Source organism: Mastacembelus armatus, chromosome 21 (assembly GCF_900324485.2).
Source record: "Mastacembelus armatus chromosome 21, fMasArm1.2, whole genome shotgun sequence".
NCBI lineage: Eukaryota > Metazoa > Chordata > Actinopteri > Synbranchiformes > Mastacembelidae > Mastacembelus > Mastacembelus armatus.
In genome coordinates, this window is record NC_046653.1 from 8085036 (window position 1) to 8110958 (window position 25923).

At 38.7% G+C, this 25923-nt stretch overlaps 1 protein-coding gene across 3 annotated transcripts; it reads right to left on the reverse strand.

The window, feature by feature from the left end:
* Positions 1 to 1005: 1005 nt before the first annotated feature.
* On the reverse strand, positions 1006 to 24109 carry wnt6b (wingless-type MMTV integration site family, member 6b). Of its 3 annotated transcripts, none has more exons than XM_026296417.1 (5): positions 23310 to 24109; positions 15054 to 15164; positions 14684 to 14904; positions 6373 to 6674; positions 1006 to 2843 (listed from the first exon to the last, which is right to left on the reverse strand). In XM_026296417.1, the coding sequence occupies exons 1-5, from the start codon at positions 23387 to 23389 to the stop codon at positions 2382 to 2384; spliced, it is 1176 nt and encodes a 391-aa protein (XP_026152202.1). In that variant the 5' UTR covers positions 23390 to 24109; the 3' UTR covers positions 1006 to 2381. The 3 variants fall into 3 exon arrangements, with proteins under 3 accessions (XP_026152202.1, XP_026152201.1, XP_026152203.1); XM_026296416.1 differs by lacking the exon at positions 23310 to 24109 and adding an exon at positions 15926 to 16039; XM_026296418.1 differs by lacking the exon at positions 15054 to 15164.
* Between the last annotated feature and the right edge of the window lie 1814 nt (positions 24110 to 25923).

Below are 25923 nucleotides of genomic sequence, written 5' to 3' on the forward strand. Positions count from 1 at the left end.
CATAAATGGCATGGAGAGCAGAATGAAATCTAAAGCAGGATGACAAACACATTTAAATAAATGACAAATGAATAAAATCTGAAACATGTTAAATGATATTTGTTAAATACTGTATGCTGTTTTTTTTTAAATGTCATTATTGCCACATTTATATATTGTTAAAAATGCTTTGTTGTCCTTTTTGCATTTGCTGTATTAAATAAACGTTTCACCAAATGTAATATAATTTATATATAATATTCCAAAACAGGAAGGATTTAGGAAAATGCTAAATTTCACACATGCAGATACCAAAATGGCTTTTAGGTTCAAACCACTTGACAGAAAAAGAAATAAACAAAATCACTTAATTTGTGACCATTCATTTATAGGGCAGTACAGAGGTTATAGCAACACAAGTGAATCAAATTAGGAATTATAAAATCAAACAGCAATATAATATAAACCTGTAGTTAACTGTATGGTTGACCTGCTGTGCGTAACTGCACTCCCTATCTTTGAATTACAAAACTTTGGGGCATTTTTCATTCAATTACATGTGGATGCTTATCTTAAAATAAGAGTCAATGAAATTCTGTAGTGTTCAATATGTTAATACTAAAATGACATTGGCTGATAAATCTACAGTAACTGTTACGATAAAGTCTGCTAACATTAACAAAACAGAACAACAACATAAAAGAACAATCAGTGGGAAGTGACACACATGGTCAATGTAATTTTGGAAAAGAAGCTAAAATGGTACCCTTGCAAAAAACAGCCAGATGCACCACTACCTGGAAGATCAAAACAAGATGATGATTCTAAATACTAAAATCCTACATTAACACTTGCTTAAGCACAAACACCCTTAACGGAAAAATCAGAAGCGATGTGGCAAAATCATTCAGGATACTTACTGTATATTTTCTGGTAGTAAAACCGTTCAATGATGGGGTAGGTTTATGTTCTCATAAACTGAAAATGAACAACAAATAAAAGATCTTGTCTGTCCCAGACAGAGAGTCAAAGAGATGTGTGCTTTTAATAACCAAAATAATGCAGTTTACAATCAGTCAGCAACATAGAGATACATAAAAGGTACTGTCTGCTGAAGGATATGGTGATAACTGGCCAACCTGCACAACCACAGTCACACATACTTCCTCTCTCACACACATATATGCTCATACGCTATCAAATGAAAGCTAACATCCAAAGTGCATTATAATATTAGCCCTGTATATCATAACATATAAACAAAATACATCATATACATTTTCATGATACTGAACAATGTCATGTAAATAGAGGTTACTCTTTTGGTTTACAAGAAACAGCCAACCCCCAAACAGGTTTTATTGCCAAACTACGGAAAAAGTCCATGGCAGCCGTCACATCCAAAGTGCTTCTGAGAGATATGGAAGTGAGTAGTCTTGTCATCATATCTTTATATAAATAACAGCCTTTGCTGGCAGGCCAGGTCCACACCTTCAAAGAGCGGTGTCGACAGTATTCTTCAAATAGGATCATCTGATATAATTTCCCTTTTTTGGACACTTTACGCAACAGCAGAAAAAAAGTCAAGAACAGCATCTTTTTTGTATTTGGTATGCCTGTTCCATGAAAAGCTTAGGCTACAGTTACGGTAACTGTAAGACTGTTTTTTTAATATCAACAGTTTGCAAGATTCTTGACTGGTATAACATAAATATGCTCAGTCAAAGTGGGATGAAAGTAAGGATGTAGTGGCCACAATCACAAACTTGTGATCCATCAGCTTTCTGTGATAGAAGACAGAGTCTCTGAAGGACTTTTAATACCAGATAACACATGATAAACTATTCAGAAACCTACAAGGTCTCATAATCTTGAGTGTGGCCTCAGTAAGTCAAGACCATCACAACATGCTGATGCATAAAGCTTTTTTTTATATTCACACCAGGCTCTACTGAACTGGAAGTGGAAGACCACTGAGAAACTGAATTAGCTTGTCATGTCTAGATCCTCTTTTTTCAACCAACACAACAAATTTTCACATTATTTGGTCCTTTTTAATAAACAAGAAATAAAAAATAGGTAGTTTGGGAAAGATATTTCTCTATTTTACTTATTTTAGTCCAACAGTCCCTTGATTCCATGTGGCTGTATCTACTCTCTGTATAGTTAAAACGTTTGACCAGCACCTCGTCTCCTTCTGGAAGTCAAACACTATTTGAAATAAAATATTAGGGGCATTATCTGAGTGTAAATGATGCAAAAATAAGAAGAAAGGTTCACCATGAGTCCAAATACTTTCCTTTTTTCCCACTAGCCCAAGAAAGACTTCTCAAAGAGTAAGAGAAGTCATTTTACCAATGTCCATGAACCATGTCCTGCTGACAACTCTCAGTCTCAGTTCATCAGTGACAGAGGCTAAGCTCTTTCCGGACCAAACACTTTGTACATTGGACCACACAACACCAGTGAAAACGACACAGACAGTTTTCCTCAAACTCCACAGTTTCTTCCCTGTAGCCACGCTCACAGCACAGCAGATCACAGCCACTGATGTCCATGGCTGTGCTGTTGCACATGCGTCCCCGCGTCCCCAATGAACCTGTTTTCCGATTTGCGAGGCAGAAATCGGGCGACTCGTCCGAGTAGATCAGATCCTGCTTATCTGGTGGTTTTATATTTTGCCCGACAGGGATCAGGGTCTTGCCGTCATTGCCACCCATCACCTTGGAGGCGCCGTTGAAGCGCTCCAGCAGGCGGTCGCCTACCTCACGGAAATGTGGCATCTTTTTCCAGCATGTGCGCAAGGTGCATGAGCCTGACAGCCCATGGCATTTGCATTCTGTCCGCATGTAAAGTTTCACTGCCTGGTAGGAGAAAATGTGGAAGGGGAGCAAGGGTTTCAGGTTTTGGGTGGAAGGGGAGAGAAGGGAGGTGAAGCAGGGCAATTGGGTGAAAAAAAAACAAAAAGAGAGAATGTTGATCAAACAGAAAAAAGACAAATAAATAAATAAATAAAAATCTTTTAAATTTGTACCCCATAGAGAAGCAGAGCTACTATTGACAAATGAAAAGTTCTGTAAAGATATTATTTATTATTGTGTTTTGATGATATACCATAGAAACACACACACACACACACACACACACGCACACACACACACACACACACACACACACACACACACAGCGATAGGTAAGATAAAAGCAGATGCTGTTCAGAAGGAATTTAACTCCCCAACCCCCTCTCCTTCCATGTTGCCTCTGGCCTTCCTACATCTAACAAGCCTTGACAACAGATCATTCACTTATACTGCACATAATTAACCCATCACATACCCCCCCACACAGCGACACACACCTGTCCATTCTGACACGCATGACTTGCAAAATATATATATAAGTAAACATGCATCCATGCTAATCAAGACACATTTGCACACATCACATTTACATTTGTGTGTCTACATATAGAGAATATTGCAAATATCTAAAAATCTTAAAATTCTTCTCTTCTTTTCTGCCTTTGACCCCAAATGAAGTGAACTTTGTAACTCTTATTTTGTCTGCGTGTGCATAACATATCTAAAGATAGGTGTAGCAAATTGAAATCAACAAAAAGACTAATGGGAATGTCATTTTGTCTGATCTTTTTCTGAGTTACACCATAAATTAACATAATTAACTCTTCCAAAAAGCTGCTACTTTCTCCCTGTTCTTTCAGTAGCATGATGATTTGTCATGGCCATAATTCACTTGATGCTCATATAAACAACAAAGAGGAACTTTAAACTTGTAAAGGGCTGTGGAAATGTTAGAAGCTACCTGCCTCAGAGGCTTAAAAACAAAATGTGTGGCACGCTCTTGTTTTTGTGTTTCAGAAACCTGACTCTTGTCAGAATATCAGCTTACGGCACTACACGAATATGGCCGGGAGCAAACTCTCTTTTGGATGTTCGTGGAGGGAAGAGCATTCCACAGGACAAGCATCACTGTTGTTGCTAAAATTTTAGAATTTAGTGAAACATCATATATGTCTTAAGCACAGGAGCTAAAATGTTTTTTTTTATAAACTGAATAAAAGTTGGAAATCAACTTTCTGTTCTACCTGACACTGGCTGATGGATTCTAAAAGTTGCCAGCCACTCATATTTTTTAACCAGACATATTTTTGTTTTAACTTACAGCGTATAACTGCTGTGAAAAATAATACAACAATATTTATAATATTTGAGCATGATTAAATAGCTAAAGAAGCCATTTTAGTTCATAAGGTAAATTAAGGAAAATACTGAATTGGGCACATAAAACAAAAATCAAAAACATTCCTCTCTGCAATTCACACGTGAAAGTTTATTATGCGAAGGATTTTTGGAACTATTTTAACGCCATAGTAAGTGACTTCATGGCAGGAGTATCCTCACAGGCTGATTTTGCCTTGTACTATCATTCGTACCCATATGTGGCATTTGCGATGATTTGAGGTCCTTAACATTGTAACATTTTACCGTATTTTCTGGACTATAAGTCACACCTGTATATTAGTCACTTTTAGCAGAAACAACCTTGTTGAACAGAAAAAAACATATATAAGTTGTGTTGGTGTATAAGTTGCATTTCTAATTACTGAAACATAAGTCACACTTTATTTTACCCCTCTGGCTTGTCCTGCAACTTATATAGTGAAGCGATTTATATGTCTATATTTACAGTAATTTTGTCAAGTGTTAGATGGCACTCTTGACTTAAATGAAGCACCAAAAAAGTAAAAACATTTATGCTCACAGTAAACTCTAACTACTTGTGTAACACAAGTAAAAATGCTGTCTAAAAGAAAGAGCTATACTGCAGACTTCAAAGTGCAGGTCATAAAGTCTGCAGCTGAAACAAAGTTTGGAGTGAGCCTCGGGATTCAGACAACCTGAGAGAGGAGGAGGACACTGCTCTTCATCTCCCCCCACCAAAACATTGACACAGTTGTTTATCGTTAGTTGAGACAGATGAACGAATATCGTAATGCGCTTCTACTTGTTGTTATGCCTAGCCTAAGTTCTTCATAGGCTAATTTAGACTATAATTAGTACGATTAGAAATGCAAACTTATACACTGAAGGGACTTATATATGTTATTTTCTCCTCAACAAGGTTATTTTTGATAAAAGCGACTTATATTCCAGTGTGACTTATAGTCCAGGTAATAAGGTAAAGTAATTATAGTCTAAATTAGCCTATAAATTATGTAGGCGATGCATAAAAACAAACATCCATGTCATATAAAGTTAAACAACTGCACAAACTTCCGGGGGCATAGGCGAGGGGCGGATGAAGTGGCACGTCCTCCTCCTCTCTCAGGTTGTCTGAATGCCGACACTCACTCCAGACTTTGTTTCAGCTGCAGACTTTATTACCTGCACTTTGAAGTCTGCAGTATAGCTCTTTCTTTTGGGTGGCATTTTCACTTGTGTTACACTAGGAGTTATAGTTTACTGTGAACATAAACGTATTTACTTTTTTGGCGGTACAATATCATCTTCAGTTGAGTGAAGAGTGCCATCTAAAGCTAGTGAGTACTCGACAAAATGACTGTGAATATAAATAATATTATAAAAGTCACTCTACAAAACAGAGGAGTAAAAAAAGTGTGACTAGTCAAGAAAATACGGTAAACCTTTAATCCAGACAATGAAACTACCAGTTCTCTGGCATCTCAGTTGATGTTTCATGAGTTCATTTCAATTCAATTTAATTTATTTGTATAGCGCCAAATAACAATACAATCATCTCAACGCACTTTAGAAAAAGAGACAAAAATGGAAACCCAACAAATCTCTTATATGCAAGCACTTGGTGACAGTGGAGAAGATAGAATATTGTCTAGCTTGTCTCCTTGTAAACTAACTGGTCAGGTGACTCTCAGTTGTCAGCTTTTTCCACTTTTCAGTAAAAAAAAACATTTTCTGACCTTCACCTCTATGGCCTGTGTCTCATCCTTAGGCTGGGAGGTTTCGTCTGCAGACCTCTAATCCCTGCATTGTAACATCATGTTGTTCTTTTGCTGCTGTAGTAGGTGTTTGCCAGATTTAGCCTCGGCTATTTGACCCAAACCTAAGGTGAATCGTTTCAACTGTGTCACTAGTAGTTAGTGTTCTATGCTCAAGTTTTCAACATATCCTTGTGTGTCCCTTCAAAATGTCAGACTGAAACCAGCAAACCTGTGATTCAATCTGCACTGTAGAATATCACAAATTGCTCTGTTACAATTGCATATATTTTTTGTATATCTTGGTTTTATTTACCCACCACCGTGGATGCTCTGCCAATGGAAAATTAAAAAAAATATGATAATAATAATAAAACTGCACATTCTCTAGCAATTATTGTGAAACTATTTCTTACCAGCCGCCCAGCCTCATTGTTGTGCAGGTCAACAAGCGTCCTGATATCACTCTTGCCTTTTCTCCTCTTGGCATCCATAAACTGTTTTGACTTTTCATACCCAAACTCCACATCGTCTCCACAGCCACCCCACTCCCACTTCACTCCATCCCCAGAGGAGGATGAAGGCGGCCTTGGAGGTGCTCTGTTTCTTGTGGCCTCACAGCCGCACTGCAGGAGGTCTCCCATACTGCAGGCCTGGGTCACAGCATGAGTCACCCCAGCTGCTGTGATGGCATAAACAAACGCTGTCTCACGAATATCTATAGTAAAGGATCAAGCAAAAAAGGGGTTTTAGTTGATTAAACTTTACAACTTTGTCATATCTATATGCAAAATATTAAGCTACCTAGCTTAGCTTACTATAAAGAAACAGGTGAAAACAGCTAGTCTAGCAGAAAGTAACAAACAGTGGCTCTAACCCAGTACGGAGGTACACTGGTTTCTTCCAGCTAACCATCTGCATAACGAGTAAAGAACCATATTCCCAAAATGAGAAACTATTCCTTTAAGTAATACTTAAAGCAACATTTCACAAATTGAAAGTTTTAAAACTATTAACATTTCCATTATAGTACAGTGGCAGTACATTAACATGATAAACCCCTACACATTGCACCACACCACAGACAGACATTGTTGATGTTTCATTGGCATGTTGAGGTCTCTGAACACCTTGTCTACGATCAATTACAGGATAACAAATGGGAAAAAAAGAAAGTTGTACCAATGCAAGAAACTAGTCTCCATCCATCCATTCATCCCAGCATCTGTCACTCTGTCCAGTCAATCAGTATCTCCACTACATGGAGCAGGATAAAAGTACCATTCTTTCAGTCCTGGCCCATTACTACAGTCTTAAGCGTCACTGGATTTTTAGTGCTGAGAGGATGGCTATTTCCCCCTCTCTCACTGACACACATACACTCATATATACCCCACAGCTGCTGGTTTATTTCGGGTGAAGAGCTTAACACTGGGCTAAAGGCATGTCCAACCACAACTGCAAATTGATCATCTGTTCTCACCAGTGACTTTAGTATCATTCTCGCCCTCAGCTCAACAACATTTTTATTCTCAGTTATTGCAGCTATTGTCATCCACACAGCAAAATAAGAGAAGCTATGAAGACTTATTACCTATTTTTATCATAAATTTGTGTACTGCTGACAGTGATTTAAAAACAATCCATTTTGCTGTCGTCACGGATAAAACATGGGCTTGCAATGGCATGCTACATTGCTAAAAGACAGATTAATATAGGTTAATATAATTTTGCACCATTTGCTGACAATAAGAGCTTGCAAATTTTGCCTTGAAATAAGCTTGTTGGGCATGTTGATGACTTGTGTGGCAAAATTCTGCCTCTATTCTACTCTAAATGAGAAACGGACTGACTGTATATATGTCTGCGTATTAGAGAGGAGAAGAATAGCCTCTTAGGCATGGTGTGTGTGTGTGTGAGTATGTGTGTGGGGACACTAAGCCAAAGACTTATTTTTGAGAGCTGGAAGGCCGTGAGCATGCAGTTGCCGCCATCAGCACTGCCAACTCCATATCGCATGATTCAGAGAATGGGATTCATTAGGAATGGTAACACACAGACACACGCACACACGGAATGGGTGGCGTGCGACGAAACCTGCCCAACGCAGCACACCGTGATATCAAGACCAGCTGTACACCACAACACCCAGTGACGCCTCTAATTCTGGCAAAGTTTCTGTGCATGTGTGTTTCTGTGTATACTGCATGTGTGAAAAGTTTAAAGCATTTATGACATTTAAGAAACAAAATGACTGTATAATGTTTGTGTGAACTTGTTCTGTGGACTTCCTATGTCTTATTGCTCTCACTTTTGCTAGGTTAATTAAATCATTGACTTAACTGTGCATGGCGATACACATAGAGCACTTTTGCAACTATTGGGTGTGTATATGTCTTTTGTGGTGGTATTGACCAGTTTCCATTCAGTAACATCATTGTGAGGTCATTGTAAGGTTAGAATAATGGTCTAGGGAATGTACTGTGTCAGTAAGTTTCCTCACAAATATAGTACAATAATAGTGTGTGTGTGTGTGGGTGTGGGTGTGTGTGTTGCATGCCCTTGTCAGACGTCAGATGGACCACACCTTACTGTTCCTGCTTATCAGCAGAATATGGTTTTTCTGAGATTTTTCAGAAGCAGCAACATACTCAAATCAAGATGTGTCGTCTCCAAAAACATCCCTGGATCTATTTAGAAAGCTGTGTGAACTCATTAGTACAATATGGTGATAATAACACAAACTATGTCCAAATATGCCTTGAGTCTAGCCAGATGTACTCAGATACACTGGTGAAATGCTGCAATTTGTGCATGGCCTCCATGAAGCAAATGTCATGTTGATATATTTTTAATTTTTATTAAAGAAATGCATTTTGACTTACATTTTGTTGCAGCTTATTTAAACCTCCTAAAGAGATATTGGTGATCCCAATAAAAGACGAGAAAGACAGTGAAACAAGAGGAAGGTTAAATAACAGAGAATACAGAGAGAAAAGTCTGTTATGTGTGAAAGTAGCTATCAAAAATAAGATTACTTGAGGTACCCTGTTTCATATTTTCCTCTGAGATATAAATTCCAAACAAATTCTCCATGGGTGTCTGGGCCTGTCTATTTCTGCTTCTAATTTCAAAAGCCTATTCTTCAGGAATTAGCACATATTTTTTAACCTGATTTTTAGGTCATGATACAAGGGTGGTCTAGTATGTTAAATCTAACACAATGTCTTCACTGTCTTGAAAAGCAGAGGTTAAAAAGTATGTCATGTTATCTCATAGACTATTAGTTCCTTGGCTCATCTCTTTTGGTGCATTTGGTGACAGAAACACACAGATCAGAGCTTGTACTGTGAAATGTAAAAGACTGCCATACACCCTGCAGCATCTAGTCTGCCAGAAAGACATTTAAGTGACTAGAGCTAGAGAACAGGTGGCAACCTATTTATATAAAGTTCAGTGTATCTATAAATCTAAAGACTACAACATTTGAAGTGATTTTTGACATCTAGAGGTGTTTCGTCCATCAATTATCTATATCTATACTATACTATCTATCTTATCATGATCAGGGCCATGGGGCATTGGAGCCCAGCCCAGCACAAACTAACAGAGGCAGTGTTACAGAGAGGGTGCCAGGCTGAATTATACAACCATTTGCATTCACACCAACTGCGTCACACATTAACATTACCTGCATGTTTGGACTGTGGGATAAAAGTGCAGCGCCAGATGCAATGAAAACATCAACATGCACACAAAAACTGAAGTGTGAAGACTAATGACAGTGTTTTGACTCTTTCTGTAACATGGGTAAACAAAATGAAGTGTGGAAACCAACCCTCAAGAGCACCTTCTCCCATTAATTATTAATGGGAGAAGGTGCTCTGGGGATGCAGTCAAACATTAATTATTTTATCTGTAGAAAAAAAAAAAAATCTGCATTTCATGTATGATTCTAAATATGCTAAATATGTGTAAATGTCTCTAAGCCTGTGTCAGCCTGTTGACATCATTCATGACAAAATGCGGAAATATTTCAACACAAATGAGGACTAGTTTAATTAATACACATCCACTTTACAGATCGGCGCAAGAGTTATTATTATTCTACAGCAGTACAGCGTTACACTCACACACAACCTATCAGACCTTTAAAATAAAACCCTTATGTGATTACCAGCATCACTATGCTGGCTGGCTTGCACTGCAAGTCATGACCACTCCAGGGTCTGTGTGTTATTTAAACACAATAGCAATCGTGAAAAAGAGAATAACTACCAGTTAATGATGTAAAACAAGAAAATCGACCTTGTTTTGGAGCTGGGAAACGTACGTCTTTTATTCTTACGCAAAATAAGTTGCCATCCCTGTGTTGACATGTCCATTCATTCACACCTCTCACAATAAACGTGTTTGACTAATGTTGTGAAATCACCTATAAACCCCTATTATACAAGACACCCACATTTCTGCACATCACCTTCATTCTCTTTCTAATCTTACGGTTTGATGCAAATCAGAAAATAAAGATTTGCACCATGGCTAATGAATATGTCTGTTTTATTTAATTTCCACATAGATGCATATAATATATATGAAATAAGGGATGAATACACACATTATATGATGGCTGGCAGTACAGTTATCAATACAGAATCTCTTCAATCCATCTTATTACTCCACTGACAAACTACAGTAGGCAGTCTGTTAGCCAGACACACGACGTACAGCACTCATGCCACTCTCTGAAGGTTAGCTAACGAACACAACACAGACAAGTTTGTGTTTGAATAGTGAGTGAAGATAGCTTGGAGACATGTTTGTAGAGTGGGCGACAGAAAAAGCCGGTTCAGGTAGGTTGGTTGCGCTCCAGACCCAAACACCCTGTGGCTTTGTTTTCACTGTAAAGTTTGGAGGTGTGGGCCTGAATGTAACCCTATCATACTCACACTATGAAATATTCTGTGTGCAGATTAAGCTGCAAAAACAAACCAAGTTGCACATAGTTGCTTATTATTATTATTTTTAATATGCAGTGTACTTACAGCTGCATTTAGACTGCTATTTGGATTTGATTGTGTGTTTAACTTACTCCAACGTTTCCCATCATGCATGTAAACAGTGAGACAAAAGACTTTGTTCAGACCTGATGATGGAAGACGATGGAAAAACGAGCCCAAACAGGACGCATGCAACTCAGACTGCGATTGATGCATCTTCATAAGGCTGGTTTCAGTCAGAAACCTTGTTCTCACTGTTGATTATGACAAAGAAGACACTGCTGACCAGTGAGGACCAGTAGCAAAACGCAGAATAGTGAAAATAAATACAATTTGCAGTCAATTTCTAGAAGAAAACCCATTTTGTAAAATCCTATTTTAGTGTTTTATTACTTTATTTGAGATATTATTGTTGAGATTGAAACATATTTGACAACTAAATTATATATATATATATATATATATATATATATACATATAAATGATAACGCGCAAATAACCGTGGCCTAGCTCTCAGTAGGACAAATCGAAAATGCAGCCATAGACAGTAAAGAGTGTAGCAGTAAACAGAAATGGAGAAAGACAAAGGTCTTCTGAACAGTAAATGTCTGATGGTTCTGTCGACAAGACAAAAGTCTGCGTTTATTGTCCATGTGAATTAAGTTGACTTGTCTGTATTAGCAACTGGCTCAGTGCAATGAAAGAGAAATAATGGGAACATGAACAAGTTCTTTGAAAAACATATCTACGGTCTTTGAAACATATCTGTTCTTTATGCTGTATGTTTAGGGTAGTTTCACTAATAATAAACACACATTTACATGAAGCATCCATGTATGTCCATGCCCATGTTGATTAGAGTATTAAAAACTTGAAAAGTATTAATTTAAGGTACATTTAGAACAGATAAAAATGTGCGATTAATCACAAGGTAACTCATAACAATCATGCAATTAAATATTTTAATCGATTGACAGCCCTAAGATATATATATATATATATATATATATATACACATACACACTCACACACACACACACTACTAATAGTCTGACAGGTGTTTCCTGTACTTTACTATACTTAATAGTACTTTAACAATAATCTCTGAGAGGAAAGGTTTTAAAAACGTACGTCATTAGAACAATTCAAAAGAGTCTTATTATGTATCAGTACATGGAAGTCTAAAGAGAGGTCAATCAGGCTAACCACTTAAGAGAAAGAGTGTGTTAAACACAAAGGCACTTTTATTTTGACATTTACTGGTACTAGTTCATGATAAACATCCATTAAGAGGAGATCCAGGTAATTGAGGACAAAGGCTTCAAAACAGAGAAGCACTTTGGCTTGTCTTATAGACAGGCAGGAATTTATGATTAATTGCTACTCTGTCTTCTACTGGTAGATTCTTGCCCCTTTTCCTTCTCTCGTCCTCTGTCTTTTTCTCACTGTAATGTTCTGTCTTCATTCTTTCCATCCTATCTTTCTCTGTCACAGACACTTGGCAACACAGGTAGAACCATAAATTTGAAGGAATTCAGAGACAAAACAATATGCTTTTTAACCATAGTCAGTTTTCACTAAATGCATGACTGACAAATAACATCAAATTTTCTAAGGGTGTAAAGTCAGATAAAGCCCATTTGGATGGTGGTTCTTTGATGTGGCATGTGATTATTGAAGGTAAAATGTTCATGATATTTTCTGAGGAAACTGTATCTTTTATAGCTTAAAAAGAGGAGAATTGTCTCATGTTTAATAGCTTAATATGTGCATAAAACATCTGCATTTACTAACAACAGTACTGCAACTTAACATTTCAGTAGCTTATCTTTGCTTTATATGCATGACACAGACAGGTAGACCAATAAGTGTCCAGCTTCCTAGCCTGAAAGGCAGTTTTAATGTTGCAGTGATCACAACTAAGTCGAAAAATCCACAGTGTCTGGAACAGAATAAAACTTATGTAGTTACAGGTCTTATCAATCCATAATTTATAGTACATAATAACAGCAATAATGTTCCACCATATTGCACAACTCTGGCTAACAGATCGTCTGTTTTCAATAATATTATTGACTTCTCCCAGCTGAAAGTATAGCTGCCACCTTAGAGTTAAATGTTTTAGGCTTTAATGACTACAGCATTTCTACACAAAGGCGTTCAAAAGATTCAAATGTCATACATATGTATTCCAAAAGTTTTCTTTCCAGTAAAAGACATTGTTAGAGGTTTATGCCACAGTCAAACACTTTTAAGTGTTTTGTTTCCTTAAGGTAACCATGATTTTGATGTGCACTCAACTGTAGGGGTCAAGACGTAAGCACAAGTTTTCTAAAATGGAAAAACTATGCAACTTTGATGTAAAAAAAAATCAAGTGTTGTATTGACTGATACATTGCGACATGGAAAATTAACAAGATTAAAAAGTGGTGCCGCTTCCTTGTGATTTAAGTAAGTAACTTCAGTACACACACCTTCCAACCATGAGATCCCAAATGGGTTTAATAACATGCTTGACACTTTTTTTTGTTGGCTGCTCCTTGTTTGTTGACTAAACACACAGATAAAGGTCTTCTGTAGTACTAGTCAAAGAAGAGACAGGCAGCTCCCTATGAATCCAATCATATAAGAAAAAAAATCCAACATAGTAATTGCAGAAGACCCAGCTCTGACCCAGCATCAGTTATATTACAGACTTCAAAGAGTTGGAGGAAGATGTTAAGAGATCTTAAGAGAGATGTCAAGAGAAAAGGCAATTTTAGCTGATCATTTCAAGCATGCCCGATCTAATGAAGACAAGAGTCAGTCATGTATGAATATGTCTGGTCTGAAATACAACAGCTGCCCTTGTCTGCTGTACTACCGTCAGACAGGGATCTGACCTCAAGTTGACGTAAGGCCGCCGGCTGTGGTCATGAGGTCAGGGGTTCAGATCCGAAGGCACCCACAGCAGAAAAACGGGATGTGACACTTTTTTTGAATGGAAGTTCTCAAAATCCTCTGCAAAATTTTTGGAAGGATGGACGGATTACATAAAGATAAAGGGAGTTTATATCAATTCCATTAGCGTTGTACATCTAGATCTAAAATCAGAAATCTATAGAGCTGAGTCACGTACAAGTGCTTTGACCCATCCGGCCAAATTCAAACAACTTTAAATGGAATTTGATTGACACTAGTCATTTTACCCCTGTGTAAAAAAATTATATTTCTGCTTGTGTTGAAAGAATCGAACATGTTTTGGCAGAAACACTTACTTGCCTTCTTGCTGAGAGCTTAATGAGAAGGTCAGCTTAGCAAAAAGACTGAGAACACTGAGAAACAGCTAGTCTATGTAAGATAAAGTCTGCCTATAAGTGTCAAAGAAGATCACTTATTAACACGTTACTGTGGCACCAGAAAATCTCTGCATGCTGCCAAGAAATAGTCCTGCACATAAGGATGTAAAGACAAATGAGAATGAAATGCTGGCAGGTTGACTGCTCTTTCTCCATTTGAAGTCTGTATGCTAAACCAGCTGGCTCTGGCTTCACATTGAACAGACGTGTGAGTGGCATGAATATTCTTATCTAAATCACTGCAAAAAGTGAATCGTAGGAACTTCTGCTTATGAGTGGCACAGCAAATATAAAGATATTATGCACAGAAAAAAGAGGTGGGAAAAGAAAGACACAAAGGTTGTTATCATAAAAGCAAAACCCGACACATCAGTTCCTCCCCCACTCACCTTGCTGCAGTATTTTGCCAAAGTACTTGTTGTGGCTGGTGCAGTTCCACCGGCGGTACCTAAACTGGTATTGGCACTCCCTCACGCCCAGCCTGGCTCCTTTGGCCACCTCACTGACGATCTCTGGTTGAGTCTGGCAGAGCTCAGCCTGCTTTCCCACCAGACGCTTCGTCTTCCTGCATATGCTGTTGGGGTCCATGACCAGTGGACTGCCCACCGCCCTATACATGTTGAAACAATGGGAGAGAAGAAAACAATCTTTGAGTGACCACAACAGAGTAATATCTCTTTTTGAGTAATATCTGTTATGTTGTAAACAATGAACCATACCCAGCATATCTTAGCAATAATGTGCTTCTTAAATACGTACAAGGTAAATAACAGCACTGAGTCTTCCAGAGGCATCTTAGGTCTGATGTCAGATTCACAAGTCTCCATATTTTGCTGTTGGACCACACTTGGAAAAGCTGGATTTGTGGTCCTAGGCAGACGTTGTGATATTGGTGATACAGCTTCTCTTGTGATTTTTGAAACAGTTAAAAACGTCACCACTTAAACCACATATTCCTTGAATTAGCTCTGCTAAGTACCTGTTACATTACAGAGAAGAAACTAAAATCAATATTTAAATGTGTGACAAGATAAATCAACTATGCCTCATGTAGTTTAAATATTTAAAACATTAAATAAATACACATATATCTTGTATTTCATGAATATGGACCTCCTCAATACTTTTAAATGATGAATGTATATAATAAAGATAAATTGTTTATTCTAACTCTTAATGGGAAAGAGAGACTTGGCTCTCCCACTTAAAAGCAATGCCAGCCCCTGTAGCCACTTTCAGCGATGTAACAGAAGTGGCTTTGTAAGATGACTTTCTTTCCATACTAACTGTCCGCTTTGTACCTAGCTATCAGCCACTCAGCCCCTCTCTCATATTAATCTTATTTACATCAATTCTCCCCTTCATTTACTCCATTTAGTCCCCTTATACCTCTACTCCACAGCAGAACACTTCATCAAATGTTGTCATTCAGACTTATGCCATGAAATGCACCATCTGATGTCATTTATCTACTTCAACAGTTTGTTTTAAGAACCAGAACAGTCTTGCCAACCACAAACAAGACATTTGCAGAGACACACAATCAGCCGCTGTGGTTTTTTAAATATTTGAAAATCAATATAATTTTATTTTAGAAATGCTTTTTATATGACACAGTAACATGTCAATACCTTACTGAATGATAACAGCATGTACAGGGAGTCTTGTGCCAGCTTCTTATAACTGCATGGAAAAGAAACCTAGAGACAGACTGCCCAAATAGTGTTACCCACAAGAACTTAAACATGTGATAATGGCAGACAGCATGAATTACTGTACACGTATGGTTTCCCTTGTAATCCATTCTAGTAATTCAACTTGTCTGAAGATTAGTTGGTAGTAATTCCACATAATCAGCCATGATATGGGGAAACACATCATTGGACATCATCATTGTAAAAAGTAAGCTTTCTCACACTCACACACACACACACACACACACTGTTGCATTCTTTCTATGATTATTTAGAGTATATTGACAATATTGCTATGGAAACAATACAGGTCTCCTGTGCAAACGTGTGTGTGTGTGGGAGTATGATGTGTGTGTGTGTGTATGTGGGTAGTATTCACACATAATTAAATCATTCAGACAGTCTGTGTTAATTAGTAGTTACAGATACAATACTTAGCAACACACACTCCCTCTCGACAACCACTTATTATCTACCCACAGAGAAGTGTGTGTGTGAGAGAGAGGGAATAAAACTTATATCCATGCATGTATTTCTATGCAGCATGTTCGTGTTTGGTGGAAGTGACAAAGGCAGTTTTCTTGTTTGTGCCTATTTGCGTCTGTGAGTGTGTTCGTAAAGTGGTGTGAGTGTGCGTGCATGTGCCAGAGGCAGCGCTGGGAAGCGAGTTCTTTCAACAGCTCACAAAAGCCAGCCTGGTTTTAAATTGGGAGGTGTCAACTTGTAAAACTAGTGAATGTACTTGTACTGATTTTTGCTCTGAGAGTCCTGTGCTGTAGTCAGAGGAAGAAAGAGTCTGGGAGTTAGAGACAGAAACAGCAACGGAAATACAGAGAGACTGCATTTAATGGAACCACAGATGTAGCAATGACTGTACAACAGCCATTTTTGTGTGCTTACGCACTTTTTAATGAACTGTGGTGCCACTTGGTTTTTAATTTCTCTGGATGATGGAACACTAGTACATTTTAGCATTAGGCTTTGATTCAACAAATGGACCATCCATTTGTTTATTGTTACAAGACTCAGTTGGGCTTTAATTGACCACACTCCATCCCACATTGCACTACACACTAACATCATTAAATAACTGTGTTGAATCTCTTTATAAATTGTATACACCATTTCCTTTATGTCTTTTCATTTATATACTGAACACAGAGTCAAAAGGTGGGATGTACAGTTTATGTCAAAAAGGTTATGTATTTGTATTTTTGTTGCCAATGTTCCCCTGTCTGAATCATTACTTAATATTGGTTGAAGCCTGTTTTGATAATCCAGGTGGGACTTTCTAAACAGAGGTTCAGATAGAGCATGATGGGGAGAATGGGAATATTGTGAATCCAAAAGTGAAGTGAGCTCATGTGGAAAACCACACTGCTGAAGATATAACCAAAAATGGGGTGCATTAATTGGATAAAGGGATGACTGTAAGTGCCCAGTGTTCTTGCCCTTGTTTGGGGAGTGAAATATTAGTGCGCACCACTGCATGGTGCAGGTGTGATAGTAATATTTGTAAAATGACTGGTGCTGGGGTAAAGGTGAAGAGCTTTCTGTGCCTGCAGAGGGCACAGTGAACCTTACTGAAAATGTAACCCCTTCTTGTCTTTTCTCCTTTCTGATCTTGTTTAGTTGGTTAGAATTGCTGCTGTGGAAAAAAAAAAAAGTATACTCTGCTCATATCCAGCTTCTGATCTTCTGATTTCACAGTATCATACAGATCAAGGTGACCCTGTTATGGCTCAATTATAATGGCATGCTTCATGTGCATACTTTCACATATATGCAGTGTGCACACACACTCTTGCATAGCACACACACGCAGGTGCATTTGTTACAATGCAGATAAAAGTGAAACATACACTTATGAGGAACTTCAAAATAATCAGATCATCTCTATGCAAAGTGCCACTGTTCCTCCTTTATGGTACAGATCCTTAACAGATAACACAAAACACCAACAAGGACTTACAGGGAGTGATACTATCAGACTTTAAGGAAACACTGTCTTGCATGAAAAGTTCCTCAGTCAATGAGAGGGAGTTGATAAAAGAGGACAAAGAAACTGTTTTTCTTATGGTACTGAAAATAAGAAAAAAAAGAGGTTCAAATGAAGAAATTAGAAATAGATGCTTTATGCAGTGTTTTCTGGGCCGAGAGGTGGGTCAGAGAGAGATTAAACAGCAGTGCTCAGACAAACCTCAGGTTTCATTAAGGAACCACAGATAAAGTGCTGTACTGTACAAGGCCCTTCTTTTTTTTTCACTCCGCCCACGAATGAGTGAATTTCATCCCTCCTTAATCCCTCAAATATGCTGGAGATGAAGAGAGTCACGACAAGCGCTAGTCTGAGACGCCAAAGGGAGAGAAAAGGGGTCAAAGAGAGAGGAGAGACAAAATAATACTCGATGGGTTCAATACAGGATAAGGACGAGACTAAGAAAAAAGCAAGGTGATAAAGGAACAACAAATCAAATTCAAAACACATGCAAAATTTGTCTACTGTCTAAAAACAAATATAATATATATATTTAAAGATGGATGGGAACAGATTCAGCATCGTGGCAGCATCCCAGCTTGGACACTGTGAGAAGCTCTGTGTGGCCTTAAACATTTTTTTCTCACCCCAGTCAATATGGCTGGAACATGTCATTCAACGTTTAACATCTTTCTATTGTTTTGTTGTGTTAACAAGATGGACAACAACAAAATTCACTCCAATAAAAACTTTCAGTAGCAATAAAGTGTGACCAGCAGGAAGCCAGCACCACTAAACCAATTTCACATAAGAAAAGCATCCAAAGTTTGTTCTGCTGTAACAACAGTGGCACACCCAATAGCAGCGATTGTCAAGAGATAAAAACTGGAAAGAATACACGTAGATATACTCAGATGACAATTAGGGATTGGAAAGGTACCCTGTGGTTTGTGGAGCTCAGCACCACAGTAACTATTTTATTATAAAAACTAGTTCTGAAGGCTGGGGCTGCATGAGCATCTAAAGAGGCAAGTATGACTGAGAAGAGTAGTCTACATCATACATCGAACTGATCAGAGCACCTAAACTCAACCGAGAATAGTTCTGTTTGTAACAATCTGGGGCTACTGTCCTATCATGTAAGAATTATGTTTAACATCAAATAACATCAGCGAGAGCATCTATCGAACTGTGGTGCAGGACCGTATGAAACAGAAATGCTTCTGCCTTTCAAGTAAAGTGGAATGAATGTTTGTAGAAGTGATGATCTAGAATGTGTAGACATTTCCAGGTATTGATAGCTCAGTACAAATGGCTTAAAAACATGTGCAGTTACACTGGTATTGTGGTGCATCAGCTAACCTAGGGAGAAAATTCCACAAAGCTTTCCTACTGTGAGCAACATAATCGTGCTAATAACATGACATTTGTAGTGTCAGGGTTATCAGAAACAGTTTTGCTGTAATCCTTTTTCAGCCAAAGGCTGAAGTTTCTTCATGGGACTATTCCTGAAATAAAATTAAAGACATATAGAGTAGATTGATAAAAATTTGTCCTGTTATTTGAGGGTTAATCTTGCCTGCTCACCACTATGGGCAATATGGGAAATGGGAGCAGATCTGAATAGTATTATTAGTGTTTATGTATGAACAGTAATAAAAAACAGGAAAACACTCAAAATCCCAGAGAACTATTTGATGCAGAAATCTGCAAGGTATCCTATCTTGTAACACTGTAAGCAAACATTAAGGCTGCATTTACATTTCAAGCTGGCTTCTGCCAACTCCACAACTGTGAGAACTATTTTTCCCCTTCTTGGCATTATAGAGACTCTCTGCCCTGTATATACATCTGGCACTGGAATATATTGTAGCAAAATCGTATACTTACATACAATCGTGGATACGCATGTACCCACATACACACATAACTATGTTTAATTCAGTTCTCTACCTGATGCCAAACCCACATCGTCATTTAATCTTTATCTGTACCCATCTCCCTGGTCCTGATTAGACATCTAGGTTTTCAGAATGAGAGTGGAGTGGACAAGATAAGATCTGTTACAATGAAACTCTCCTCTGGTGATGATGGTGGGTCTGACTATATGGGCTCTCTGTGTGTGAGCATGTGCGTATGTACATATATGTTCCCATAGATGTACGAGTGAATGAGCGCAATTGTACATCTCTGAGTGTATGTTAATCAGATTAACCAGCTTCCACTGGCTGAAGATGTATTTGTACTGACATACACATAAACACAAAGGGCAAAGTTGAAACACACATGCACAAACCTCGTGTGTGTGCACCTGTGGGCCTGTGGCACACTCTGGGAGGGCTGTACGCTAAACCGGGCTGTGACAAAAACGCACAAACACGCACACACACATGCATAAAGCAAAGCTGGCCCTGCTAACCACCACAGTCAAAACCAGTAAAAGAGAGCAAAGGCATTCCTCACTCTTGTGAGTCGCTGAGCTGAGCTCTGTGCTCTCAGGCCAAATGATTAAAGCACTCTAATCAGCAGAGGCTCTGAAAGGACAGCTATCTCCCAGCATTTCATCTCTGTCACTGCAGCTCTCTCTCTTCCTTCAGCGACAACCTATCTATATGATAGGTATTTTCCTCTCCAAAAGACAAGGCTAAAGACAGACAGAGATAGAGACACTGAAGAGGCATGAGCATGACAGAGAGATGTATGATGGTATGTCCAGGAGCTTTCAACAGAGAGCATCATTGTCCTGGCAGACTGTGGAGCAATCCCACAGGTGTGGCTTCACCCTGGCTTCACCACAGTTGGCCACTGTGTGTGTATGTGTGAGTCTGTGCGTTAGTGTGTGAGTGAACTAGCAAACAAGTGAGTGAAAGAAGATGAAAACTTAAGCCTATGGGGATAAAAAGGAAGTAGATGACACTGCTTTATAGTTATATAAAGTCAAATCAGTAAAATAAAGCAAATGTCCAGAGTCCTGTTAAACATCTTCAAACAAACTAAACTAAACATCTATCAAGTAGAACATGATAAACTTTACAGAAATGGACAGCAACGTTTTATTTAGTGGTAGTTTTGCTCTAGTTAAGCAGACGAGTTAAGCTGCCTCTTCAAACTTGGGAAAGTTCTGAACATGTGGCAAACATTCGTCACTTTTATTTTATTTTTCATCTGATGTTCTCTTCTCTCTTACAAATTAGCACAACACATTTTATAAATCCTGCTCTTGTAAATATAAAACCAAGTGTGTAAAATGTTACAGTATCTCAATTGCCTTAAGCTCTATTACCAACCAGCATCTAAAGCCAGTGTAAGAAATGAATGATTCCTCTGGGGGCATAGTTTTCCTCTCTTTGTCTACACTGCTGGGTCAAGCAGCAGCTCAATGACAGATCAGCACCTTTTGGATAATCTGACTCAGTATGTCATTACTAAGCCATCTACAATTGAAAAAGCATATTTTTCTCTCTGTTTTAGCTCACTGTTCACACAATTCGAGCATTTTTACACACCAGCACATCAGATAAGAGATGCTTCCCAAAAGCGGGGTAACACCACCACAAACAAGGACATAGGCTGCCCCAGACATGTCAAGATTCTGCAGCGGTACAGTTAAAAAGACAACTTTTGTCATTACCTCGGAAATGTGTGTGGATATAGTATAGGTTTGTGATTACAAATGTGTGATTTGATCAGCGTTACGACATAAGAGTCTCTGTTTCCCCGGTCAACAACATTCTTGGGTCAAGATCAAAATACTATTGTGTACTTGTTCAGTTGACTGACAAAATAAAGAGCAAGTATCTTACATACAACTGGGTGTAAACAGAAGGGGCTAAAACAGAGTTTGGACCAGCTGAGACTCAGAAAAGTAACCAAGCTATCTATCCCTCTTCTAAATGCACGTGGGCTGTAATGCACTCTTGTAGTCTGCCAAACAGAAGAGGACAATGAACAGATTGAATGATTTTGAACCGTTCAAACATTTAACTGTGCATGTAGATCTTAATAAAATCAACATGAAAGCAGGAGTCTGAATGGAAGCAATTTATAGACGTAAACTGCATTTTTAGATTGAAATATCTTAGCATGGATGCACCTTTTGGCCTCTTGTTCAGTGACTTGAACCTATGTGTCCTGTAGATACTGAAGGAAAGGTGCCACAGGTAGAACTGACTTCCCATCAACGTTACTCATGTGAAGAAAAAGAAACTTAGGGAAACCCGTCTTCTAAAGCTGCCAGTTGTTCTACCAGTCATACAAGGACACACAGCAGACTTACACAGCCTCTGTGACACTACATCCCACACTGACCTTGACAGGGCTATGAATGAACAGTGGGAGGATTCGCTGGAGAAAAAAAAAAAAAAAGAATTCACAAAGCTTCACATTCAAACACTGCTGCTTTGCAAGAAGCATGTGCAAGTGTTAGTGAGCGAGAGAAATGAACACAGAAACACTGGATGTTGTCTAATGAAACACTACGCAACACACACAAAAAATAAATAAATAACACAGAGACACACACCCACATGGATAGAAAATATGTTATCAACAGATCTGTAGTTTGTCTGTCTGTCACACACACATTGTGGAGCAGAGGCTGTAGGGATTGTTTTACGATGACATACCCACTGTGCCTAGAGGGCCACCTGACATTCCTCACGCTGAGCCCCTTCTACACACACATGCACCAGACACCACCTCCACCAATCTCCCTCTCCTCAGTGTATTACTGCAGGCAGCGACCCACAGACACCTCTCTCATGTTCCTCCTTTTGTGTATCTGGCTTCAGTCTGTTAGCACCTTACCCCTTAGAAGCTTAATGAACTCCCCAGCACGGGCAACCCATATTACCCACTCCAATTAAGCCAAGTTCATTTTAGTGCGCATTCTTGGGTCCAGGCACGCGACTCACTGCTCATCAATAAGTATTTAGCCTACGACTGTTGAAAACCGGAAAAATAAATATTGTGGATAACTGAATTTTTGGTCAGTTTAACTGATTTATTTTTTCATCTAGGCAACAGGCACTTATTTGCGTGTGAGTACTGATTTATCCGATTGGTCCATTTTTATTGGTTCTCGAGTTTTTAATAACTTATACCCTTGATTACAGCGCACAACGGCTCAATTATTCTGATCCCATTTGTCTTTGGACCCGACTCTCGGGACAGCCCAGCATTTGGGTGAAAACGCCGGTAGGTTAGCGCTCAGTGATGGTGCTGTGGATAAGTAAAGACAACATGATTACGCCAGACGTTTCTTTTCTCTAGCGGAAAGCAAATTAAAACTGCTCCAAGCTGACAAGAGGAACATAAAACACGTGGTGAATACAGAGCACTTACCACCAGAGTCCGATGATATTGACCGGACAGAGCAAGATAAAGAACAGGGCCAGTTGGATCCGTGACAGACGAACCGTCATGTTGAACGCTGCCAATCCTCAAGAGATTTCCCAGTAAAATCTAAAGTTCTGATGAGCTCATTCAACAACCACTTGGATTATTTCTTAAATGCATAGGAGCCTTTGGTTTTCAGGCGGTACGATTCAGCGAAATCTTACAGGAAACTGTCTATCAGCAAGGGGGCAAAAGGTTCATCATCCAACTCCTCTTCTGTTGGCCGCATCTTTAATGCGCAACAAAGTTGGTCAAGAGGCTACAGAAGAGATGTCCGCTTTCAAAGGTGTGGTTAACTTCTTCATTGTCGCTCTGCTCTGTCTGTCGCAGCACATTACATGCTTTCACAACGGTCTGAGGTGCAATGAGAAGCGAGTCAACGCACTAAAGACATCACCAAGAGCAAAACAGCGCACCGAACAGCTCTGGTCGTGAGGACACCCGGAGGCTTTTTTTTTTTTTTTTTTTGAAACAAAAGAAATGATATTAAAGACGAAGATTATGAAGACTAGCCTTCTAAACGTAATGCTTTTTTTGTTTCTTGGTAGTGCTGGATGTTATGCGTTCTCTACGCGCTCTGCACTGACGCACGGATGAAGTTGGTGAAGTAGTTTTCGGTGCGCTTCGGCTGCAGGTAGAGGAGTCTGTGCCAAAGTTTGTCGGTGTGTTTTCTTTGGATGATAAAAGGGGGAAGAATGCACTCGTCGTCTTCCACCTTGGTGTGACGTCGCTCCAGGCAAAGCAAAAACCTCACTGTCACTCAGAGGGAGGGAGAAAAATGAAAACAAAAAACAAAACCAAAAAAAAAAAAAAAAAAAAAGGACTGCAATTAATTTTTGTAGGGACAGCCTATACAATGTACTATACAGTGTGTTTATGGTGAACCCAACTAAGAGCTTATGGATGGAGTACAGGGGTGGGAGTAACTTTCTGAGATTTGTGCCAACAGACTGGCACAATGTCAAACCATCTGGATAGGTTCTTGCCCGAATGTCTTTGGCTAAATTAAAATAGATTTTTTTGATAAATCCATATATATATTCTTTTTATATAAATTACAAAGACAAAACTGTACCGAGTTTAACAGTTGCCCTCGAAGAAAATATTTCTGTATTAATAAAAGTGTGTGTGTATATGTGCGTGTGTGTAGGGACAGGGTAGTGTTATCACATATCTGGCCAAGGGCATATCCATTGAAATTCAACACCATTGTACTGTAGTCACCCATAAAAGTCCTGACACCCAACTTCGTTCCACTGCAGTGATGCAATCAATCACAAGACAAACTCACACAGTCAAGTACCACTGTCTTTCACAAAGGCCCCAGTTCCATTCACTAATGCACACACCATAACTGTGGCTCTCACCAATAAAAGGCATGCACTCAAGCCAAATCTGACTGTAGCCACTAACTTGAGGCTGACAAAGTCTTGCTGTCTACAGTTTGACACAAAACATTCAAGATAATTTTCAGCCATAACCTCAGCAAAGCTAACCCTTAGTGGCAGATTTATCCAAACTTGTCATCCTTTTAAATATTTTTGCGTGTCAGTGCCTTATGAAAAGGCTGAAACTACTTGAAACTAATCCATTGAAAACACACCAAAAGTTTTGCTTGATCTGGTCCATTTAAAGCATGTATACTTTGCATTGGACATAGTGTCTATTCATTCCCCCTGCAGCATAAACATCAATTTATACAGAGTTAAAGTGCACTTGACATAAGTCATGAGTACATTTAATATCATGCTTTCTCTCTGTCAAAGTAACAGTGTGGCAATGTGAAAATGAAAATATGAACCAGTATAAAAAGTCATCTGGAGAGGTGAATCCATGTGCTGTCCGGAAATACCTTTATACTTGGCAATTACTGATAAACAGATTATTTCATAATGCGACGAGTTATCATATTTAAATGCTCTTATTATGACATGCATGTTTTTATATTATTTGTCATTTAGGTTAGATTCCTTGACAACTTGGCTTGTGAACATGAAATGTTTTGTAAGCCAAGTCTCAAATGTCATTGCTCTGCACAAGCACATGAATCCACTGGAATTCACTGGAACACCTTTCAAATCAGCACACACTATTTAAACCTTATTCTGCACTAATGGGGATACATTTAAAATGTTTTCTGCCTCAGCTTAGACCCCATGTCACCACAGTTCTCCCAAACCTGGCCTATGACTGACAGACTGCAAACATGGCCATTGGGTGTGCTTAGCAACAATCTTATGAAGTCACTGACATGTCTGTTTAATGTTGATGATTAGGGCTCTCGATGCAGAAGAGGCACTTAACCCATTTAATTTATGCTCATGCGTTTGTCTGGCAACAGATATAATTAAGACCTGATATTACATGATCACAGTGGGGGCGTGAGCCGGTGTTTTGCTTAGAAGATCAGGAGTAACTGGCCATATATATAAATTCAGTTTATCAACGTGTTTGTTATAAGGTAGAAGAAAAGATAACCAGTTTTGTTTTATGGTCTAAAACCTTATAGTTTTTTGTCACTCTCATGGTTCTCATGAATTCTGTTTCCAGCTGTATTCAG

What these genes read in the sequence shown, in the direction of transcription:
- wnt6b (XM_026296417.1), bottom strand. Translation starts at nt 23,389, where the DNA reads ATGACGGTTCGTCTGTCACGGATCCAACTGGCCCTGTTCTTTATCTTG. An exon ending in TCAGTGCTGTTATTTACCTT is followed by an intron (nt 14,905 to 15,053) that starts GTACGTATTTAA and finishes CAACATGTATAG; the next exon opens with GGCGGTGGGCAGTCCACTGG. An exon ending in TGGCAAAATACTGCAGCAAG is followed by an intron (nt 6,675 to 14,683) that starts GTGAGTGGGGGA and finishes CCTTTACTATAG; the next exon opens with ATATTCGTGAGACAGCGTTT.